Genomic DNA, 9,159 nt, shown 5'->3' on the forward strand with positions numbered 1-9,159 from the left:
GATCCGTCGGACACTTGCACTCTTACTCAATCTTGATTTTAAAATAGGTATTCTAAATTATGGCCGACTATATTTTTGGGCTTTTGTAATTTAATTATATTTTATTTTTTAATTTGTATCAATGGACTCTTAGTATATATAAATTGTATATATTATGTTATAACAAAATATGGATCAATTATAAAAAATATATGCACTTAATTTTATATATATAATCAGAAACTAAATATAATTAAATTGCAAAATTGTCCATATTTGAAGCTTCACAATTCTAGTAGCCTTCCAAATAAGAGATATCTTGTTTAGGAGGATAAGATATGCTCAAATTGATCATGGCTAAGGACTAACTATGATCAACCTTAGATTTTAATATTTAATGAATTATTAGATATTTTGTTTGTATCTCCCACTTATGTTTTAGGAAAAAATTATACGTAGAACCTGGCATTTTCACTATATTAGAAGTAAAAGCTCTTTATTCTCATTATTTATAAATAAAGCCTCCTATTTGGCAACTAAGCGTGTTAAGCGTAATTTAAAAAGCACGTTATGGAATATAATGGAATAAAAATAGAATATTTAGTTTATTTCAAATAATATTTTTATATTTTTGAAAATATTTTGTAATTAAGTTTAGGTGATAGTCCAGCTAAATTATATCTGTCCATCAAATGGTAGGGTGACTTTATATTTTATTTAGGGCTTTTGCCGTTTATACCCTTTAAAAAACTCATATTTATTTATATACTCTTCTAAATTTCATATTCTTATACCTTTCAAAACATACCGTTTTTATATGTATACTATTTAAAATACTTACTTTTTGTATGGATACTCTTTAGAGCCAAATTGTTAATTTTGAACAATTTAGATATCAAAAGATAAAACTATAATTACTCTAGTTTTTATAATTTTTTTTGCTTAAGAGTATTTTTATCTTTTTGTAAATTAACTTATTGAGACTTAGCTTGAAAAATAATCAGAGATATATATTGTACAAATAATATGATTTTTGAGAGATATACATTCAAATATCAATTTTAGAGTGGCATACAAATAAATAAGATATTTTGAAGGTACGAACCCACAAAAACCCTTATTTCAAAATATAATGTGTCCTTTGTCATTTTCTCTATTATTTAATTTCATATTATTTAATCCAACAAAAAGTAGGGCCACTAGCTATCACAAACTATATATAAAATAGTAGTGACAAATTAAAATATATTCTTTTACGACATTTACAACGCCGCATAGGACAGAAATTTTTGCATCCGATTACTACTGTTGGTGTATAATTAATTATTCACGACGTCAGATATGAGCAAGCGAATAAAAGCAATACTACAATAACTCATTCTTCTCAAAAAATTATTATTTTAATACTCAAAATGAGATAATCTATTGGTACATTTAATTATCATCAGAAGTACCATCGGCTACTATTTAATTTACTGAACACAATGGTTAGAGAACCAAAACCCTTAAAAAATTTAAAAGCTTGACATGCATGCAGAACCTTGTAAACTACTATGGGACTTGAGCCTGATCAACTATATGTCACATATACTCAAAGACAAATAACATGACGATCTGGAGTCTTTTGTTATAAAATTGTGATAGAAGTTAGACTTCATTACCTGCCTACTTAAGCTGGATCGCAAATTTAAACTAATTAATATATATGCTCATAGTCGTTCGATGTACTAAAGATTATCATGACTGCAATGACGTGAATTTCCCTTAAAATGAACGTCATAGTCATCTGTCTATATGTTGGTGCTTATTTAGCATGTATGCTTCTCAAGAACAATTTTTATATAACAGTGTGAAAAGAGAGAGAGAGAGAGAGAGAGAACGACGGACTACATTTGAAGAGAAAGGAGGGGTTATTATGCTAGTGACGTCTCATCCATCTAAGAAAAAGTTAGCTTAACCAACCTTTGTTCAAAGAGAGATGTACGTCTCATTTCCTGGCCAATTAATAGTTCTTGGTAGGCCCTAATTAATTAATATTCTCTAGTCATTGCTCCTCTCCGAAGTCATGTACTAGCTAATCATTTTCCCTAAGAAAGCTGCCCTCTGATCGCCAATTTAGTTTCTCGTATCGCTCTTGCGATCCATCCAAGCAAATTAAAACCTCCTCTCACGTCAAAGATGGTGAGTAATTGTTGTCAATCTGTCTAACAATCTTCTCACCACTTGCATTACTTTCTACATATCATTTTTTAATTTCCTACGTCACACTAAAATATCATAACCCTACATGGCTATACTCCTCTTTCTCGTCAAATTAATTTATTCGTTGACATCCCCCTTATTGATCATCAGGAGCTCTATAACGTTTAACTTTCAGATATTTCCTCATGTTGGCTATTTTATATTTCGACCTGAACACGAGCTGTTCATGAATAATTGCCGGTCTACTCCTAACCCCTCAGAAATCCAACTCATCTGGTGCCGTTTATATATTGAGGGTAATTAAGGAACACCCATCAGAATAGCTCCTTAATTAATTAGCCTTCAGTTCTGTGGCGCAAATAAATGATGACACATTTAAGGCTACAAGGAGGTTAATTTGTCTTCCATAAATACACAAATAAAGGCCAAGCATGTATTTTGCATTGTTTTGATGAGAGACATACACTATGAAAAGAAAACAATAGATTTGATGGTAAATATATTAATTGCCTACTGGCTAACCATTTATTCATTTCCTCACATGGCATGTAGATGATATGCTTTCGCAGCCAAAAGCCAGCGATCCCTATCTAATTATTTTAGTTCACTTCTTTGTTTATGTAATTACCACTGAAAATTTTCAAAATTGTATAGTTATATTTTTAAAGATTCCATAATTGCCAGAAAAAAATATTGAGCTCTATCACAAGTGTCATACATGTCGTTAATTAAATTTAACCATCCATTATTCAAACTAAACATAGATTAAGCAAACTATTTTTCCCATGTAAAAATTGCTTAAAATGGTTCTAAAGCCATTTAAATGTTATTTGATATCATAGGACAAGAACAAATATTATTTTCTATAAGAAAAAATAGTAATAAATTGTTTAAGCTCAGACTATAAGAAAGATATTTTCATTATTTAGATACATTTGTTAATTTTAACAATTATCTGTTACTAGTATTCTATAAGCTTTCTATCTAAACATAACTACAATGACAATTACGATATTTCAAAGAATATAGTAGCAATTATAATATTTAAAAAAAATGGAGAGGCAATTATGTAAAAAAAAAAAGGAAACCCTAATAAAATATAGTTAATTAGCCACCTATGTTGGCCTTAATTGGAACTAAACCCTAATCAATATCTTGGGTTCGGATTTATAAATAGAGAGAGAGAGAGGAAAAGGGAAATGGAGGGAAGAGAGTCCGATGACAAGTCGCTGTAGGTTAGAGAGGAAGAAAAGTCAGGTCACATCTGGTGCAATTGTTGGATACTAACGACTGTTTACAATGGAAATCAAAGATAAAGAGAGGAAGATGCTATCCGTCCTTGCCTTCTTGCTCAAATAAAATACAATCGAGGGGATCAGAGTCCTCTCACCAACCAACTGAGGTCAAGAGTGAGTGAGACTGAGAAAAAGGAGAGAGGAAATAGAAGGCATGGGACGCCACTCCTGCTGCAACCAGCAGAAGGTTAAGAGAGGGCTTTGGTCACCTGAGGAAGATGAGAAGCTCATCAGATACATCAAGAACCATGGCTATGGTAGCTGGAGTGAAGTCCCAGAGAAAGCAGGTCATCTCTCTCTCTCTCTCTCAATTAAAATATGTATATATGCTTGCGCATGTAAGAATAGGTAGTGAAAAATGGCTCACGTATATTCCTTTCTTTCTCGTAAAGGGCTGCAAAGGTGTGGTAAGAGCTGCCGCTTAAGATGGATTAACTACTTGAGACCGAACATTCGACGTGGGAGATTCACCGCAGAAGAGGAGAAGTTAATAATTAGCCTTCATGCAGTTGTGGGGAATAGGTTTCATTCAACCCTTTTAAGAAAAAAATATTTTGGAATCGTAACTAATACAAGCATACGTCCTGCATTCGTATCCTTTTACGTTAAGTTATTGGGTGAATTAAGTTTAATCCTAGTACATTCTATTCGGTAACCTCAGGAATCAAATTACTTGGCATGCAGGTGGTCTCATATTGCAAGCCACTTGCCTGGCCGAACCGACAACGAGATAAAAAACTACTGGAATTCATGGATCAAGAAGAAGATACAAAAGCCTGCCGCAACTTCTTCATTTCCAAGTGATCCTCCAAGTGCAGAGTTAATCCGACCAGGGAAATCCATTCACAACGATCAAATTAGCAACTCCATTGTCAACCAAAACTTAACATCAAAGCCAGTTCCACACCCCATGTTTCTCTCCCATTATGCTCCTCTCTTCATGCTTGACACTGGAAGCGATGATCTTGCCCAATATGTTTCAGATTTAAATATAAACTTGTGGAGTCCTAATCATCAACAAGAGCAGGCTCTGCCTCCTCTTGATCTCACTCCCACGAGTAGTAGTATTGACTCGAGTTATTTGCCTTCGTTGGTGGAAGGAATGGGGGGCGTGATGGTTACAAAAGCCCAGCAAAGTCTCATGGAGGATGGATACTTTACAGCTAAAGAATACTTTGAGAAACAAGAGGTAAGTCGTTGGTTGGAGCCACAGCAATACCCTGGCATTCTTATTTGTGACCAAATGCAAGGATCCATTAATGGGGGAGAGGGGCTCCCATTAGCTCTAACAAACATCGACACCATGGCGAGCTCATTTCCTTCATCTTTGTAAGTAGATGACGAAAGTGGATGTATGTCTTCGTCTCTCATTCTAACGGTTCCTTCTATCCATATAAAATAAGGTCTCCAATGGATGAAGATTATTTATTATTATTATTTAATTTGATTCAATCCCTTCAAGGACAGTTGAGGGGGTTATGTACGTGGATGAATTAATGAAATGGTAAAGGATAACGGAATATAACAGAAGGGAATCAACAGTATATGTATTACTCGTGCTGATGAGTTGTAATTTATCTTTCTTGCGAAGTGACATTTCCTCTGTGATATGATAGTTTCACTGTAAATTTTAATTGTGACAAATTTGACGTTTGTTCATGTCGTATAGATCAAGATCTGTTTTAGGAAACTAGATCTATATTTTGTATTAATTTCAAATTTTTAAAATTTTTATGAGTTTTCTTTACAGTTGGAGAATCTTTCCAAATCGGGGAACATCCGCAGCTTTATTTAGGCCTACCTCACTTTTCTTTTGCTGTTCATACCTCACCTTTCACCTTTTAAGTGGCACCTCCTTGAAATATGGTGGAAACCTGAAAACCTGAAAATAAGACACTAAATATTTAATAATGGTGGAAAAGTAGGGGTTCATAGTATACCAAGCAGAGTTTGTTATGAATCGACTAGGAGGGCAAGCCCAATTACATTGGGTTATGATGATGAGAGTGTGGTCAAGGGCTTTTATATCCTCGCTCCGGACTAGTTATCTAATTATTTTTGCTTGTTTTACTTATGGGTCTGTTTTTTCGCACTTAGGACCCTACATTAGGAGAATTTCCTGTTTGGTGGTACGATCTCCCCTTGAAAATGTAGGAATTTGTATAAAACTTTGGAAATAGTTTTGGATGGATCTAGCCATTAGAGTGACGTGAAATTTCGATATGTTGTAGCCCTGGGAAAGAGTTTTCCAACAAATCTAATTTCTCTCAAATCAGATGGCTAGAGAGAGAGATATCGTCAAAATAGTGTACAAAGGTCGGAAGGTTTGAACTAATGAGTTCAAATCTGAGCGATGATTGAGATCCGTGAGTGGAGGCACGGACTCCTAAGTGGAACACTAATATACTTAGTTAGGATATTTTCTTATGGCATTAGTTATTTATTTTTATTAAAATAAATTTTCTATAGGTCGCGTTCGAACGCAGGAGAGGTCGCATTCGAATACCCTTGTGAACGCCTACATTAGGTTCGCAAATACAGAGAATGCATATTGTGCGCTCGAACGCGATTGGACAAGCTCGAACGTGATTGGAAAAGTTCGAACGCCTGCATCGCATTCGCACATACAGAGATGGAGCTTTTTAAGTGCGTTCGAATGCGATCGGACGGGTTCGAATGCAATCGACAGGAATCCTCTAGAATTAGGGTTTCATATCGTTTTAGGACTTGTTGGCTAGCCTCTATAAATATGTGGATGGCAGCCAACTTCATTATGCTATTGGATTATTGATTTCTTGCCTCCTATCTTCTCTCTAAACTCTCTCCCTTCTCCCTCTTCATCATCTTTCCACCTCTATTGTTGGTAAAGTTTCTCCTTACTTCTAATCTCTCTCGTCTGTCAAGTCACCCCTCTTTTTTGAGATTTTGACCACTTCATTCTCTTCATTTACATCCCTTAATCACATCCACCATCCACCCTCATCTCCATACTTATCCATAACCCTAACATCCACTCCACCTGTCACCACCACCATCACCCACGTTCTTTCATATTTTAGTTTAAGTTTTAGTTCGAATCTGTGAAGGGAATAAATACAAAAGTTGTAGATCAGGAAGTTACGGATCTAACTCAATTAGTTTTGTAATTATCTAAATATTGGAAAATATTTAGAAAATATTTTTCCACGGTTGTACGGATAGCTTCCTACAATAAATTCAGATCTTAAAGAACTGTTCCATAGCTGATCTTTGGGTATAAGAAACCATCAAACATGATGGTGGTAGATTGGCAATGATGGGGTGGCACCGGTAGGGTTGATAGTGATGGAAGGTTAGGGATGATAGATCTGATTAAGGTGACGATAAGGAGAAGTAGGCATTCGACATATTTAGAGACTAACCTAACAAGAAAAATAAATAAAAGATAACTCTAGAAATAATGCATTCTCGCTGAGCACATTTGAACGGGGTCGAGTGCATTCGAACGGGCAAAATATATTCTCTATATTTGTGAATATGGTAGGATTCGAATGTGACAGCCATAATCTTTATTCTTTGAAACAAAAGTAATTCAGCTCGAGAAGACTTGGTCTAACCCTAGTCATATCATTTGGCCATTTGCTTATTAGGTCGTCGGACCCTAGTTCATTAAGCTAGGCCGATCAAATCGAATGGAAAGCCATCAAATAGTCTAGTACACCCCTTATTAGGGAGGACAATTGATCTTCTCTATCTCTCTCTCTCTCTCCATCTTGATATCCCCTTTCTCTTCTCCAAGCCACTGGCCACCATTAAAGCTTTCTCTTTCCCTTTCGTCCATTCTACCCCGCTTGTCCCTAAGGAATAGGCCATTCTCTATCTCTTATTCTCTCTTTGTACGCAAACTATAACGCCTCCGCCTAGCATGGGTAGGTGCATACCCACGTGCCCACATAGTGCGGGCAGCACACGTGACATGACGAGTATGGTCGTTACATATAGATACACATGCACTCATATAATCTATCTCAAGATAAATTATATAATCATCAAAATAAATATTTTAGCATATCAATATCTAAATCCATAATAATCATGTTGGACTACTATATAATCAGAAAGGACCCACATAAGCCATGATTAAGATATAATTAAAACAACTAATACATGAGTAAAATATCATCCAACTTGTATTATACAACTCATCGTCAAATACAATAGAGTACAAATATATCTTAATGTACAACTCAGCTTTTATATAAACTAACTTCTATACTATCCCACATCTAGCTCACCTCATCTTTGTTCTAGAATATCGTTTTAGGATATCTCAAGTCTCTATCAGGTGCATCATATCTAGAAGAGCTAGAAAAGAAAAATAAAGAAAGTATGAGCTGAAGATCCAGTGAATAGATATTTCTCTGAATTAATGATGCCAAATAGAGAGTAAATCGTGTACTGAATAATATAAATAAGAAAGAAGCAGCATGTTATGAATGAGTATATAAATATATCCTCAAATATATATAAGTATATAGTAGATATCATGTCAAAACTAATCAAGTATATCATTCTTGAAAAAGTAAATCCCTAGACACGCGTATGTATCTAAACACTAGGCAATGATATCGCTCGTTCGCTTAAGTAAAAGTCCGAAGAAATATTAAGAATGAAAGCAGAGATGAACGCCAAGATTTTAACGTGGAAAAACCCAAAACGGGAAAAAAAACCACGGATCCAAACTCGGATCAAAACCAATCACTATAATAGTAGCAGTTACAAGACTGACTCACAAAACACCCCGTCGATCCAAACGACTTTGTTTCTCTCAGTCTTGATCGCTAGAACCCACGATTCACTGCTTCTTGTGATTGAAGTCCAATCTCAGTAGCCCTCGAGATTGATCTTTCGTCTAGATCACCCTTAAGACGAAAGATTAAATTCTTGTAGATGAGTGGAACATTGTTAGTTGAAGAATCGATGTAGCCTCAAGAAGTCCCCTTCAATAATATTTCTTCAACTCCCTTGAGATAGGGTTTCACAATCCTTATATATGATCTCCAAGATAGAGACAAATCCGAGTCTTATCCGTACTCATGAACTTCAAGATAGAGCCAACTCCGAGTCTTATCCGTACTCATGATCTTCAAGATAGAGCCAAATCCGAGTCTTATCCGTACTCATGATCTTCAAGATAGAGCCAAATCCGAGTCTTATCCGTACTCATGATCTTCAAGATAGAGCCAAATCTGAATCTTATCCGTACTCATGAAAGTCCAATATTTTTAAACTTTGTTGGTGCGTTCGAACGGGCTCGAGTGCGTTCGAACGCGACAGCTTGAATTCTTCCGGCTCTCTATCTATGTGAACGCAGATTTCGCGTTTGAACTCGTTTGTGAATGCATCGCGTTCGAACGCGTTTGTGAACGCGGTGTGAACTCAACAGCTTTTCTCCAATAACCTTGCAATTCTTCAGACCAGAGATATTCTAGACTTGTGTAAAGCTCATATACATGTAAAAAATACACTTAGAATATTTTGTACACAATTGCCAACAAATAAAAACCTAACAATCTCCCCGTTTGGCAATTTGTGACAAAACACCTAGGTTACAAGATATTACAAAGACTTCAAATTGAGCAATCAACAAGTCTAGAATATTTTGCACACCAAGCCCTGCAAATAAACATATACCAATCCAAGA

At 35.3% G+C, this 9,159-nt stretch overlaps 1 protein-coding gene across 2 annotated transcripts; it reads left to right on the forward strand.

Moving 5' to 3' along the window:
• The first annotated feature begins 3,547 nt into the window (after positions 1 to 3,547).
• Positions 3,548 to 5,102, forward strand: LOC140771033 (myb-related protein 308-like). Of its 2 annotated transcripts, none has more exons than XM_073112388.1 (3): positions 3,548 to 3,763; positions 3,869 to 3,998; positions 4,161 to 5,102. In XM_073112388.1, exons 1-3 carry the CDS (start codon positions 3,631 to 3,633, stop codon positions 4,807 to 4,809), a joined length of 912 nt encoding a protein of 303 aa, XP_072968489.1. In that variant the 5' UTR covers positions 3,548 to 3,630; the 3' UTR covers positions 4,810 to 5,102. The 2 variants fall into 2 exon arrangements, with proteins under 2 accessions (XP_072968489.1, XP_072968490.1); XM_073112389.1 differs by having other exon boundaries at positions 3,869 to 3,962.
• The last annotated feature ends 4,057 nt before the right edge of the window (positions 5,103 to 9,159 follow it).

The sequence above is a fragment of the Typha angustifolia genome, chromosome 11, assembly GCF_048772165.1.
Source record: "Typha angustifolia cultivar Huaian chromosome 11, ASM4877216v1, whole genome shotgun sequence".
Classification (NCBI taxonomy): Eukaryota; Viridiplantae; Streptophyta; class Magnoliopsida; order Poales; family Typhaceae; genus Typha; species Typha angustifolia.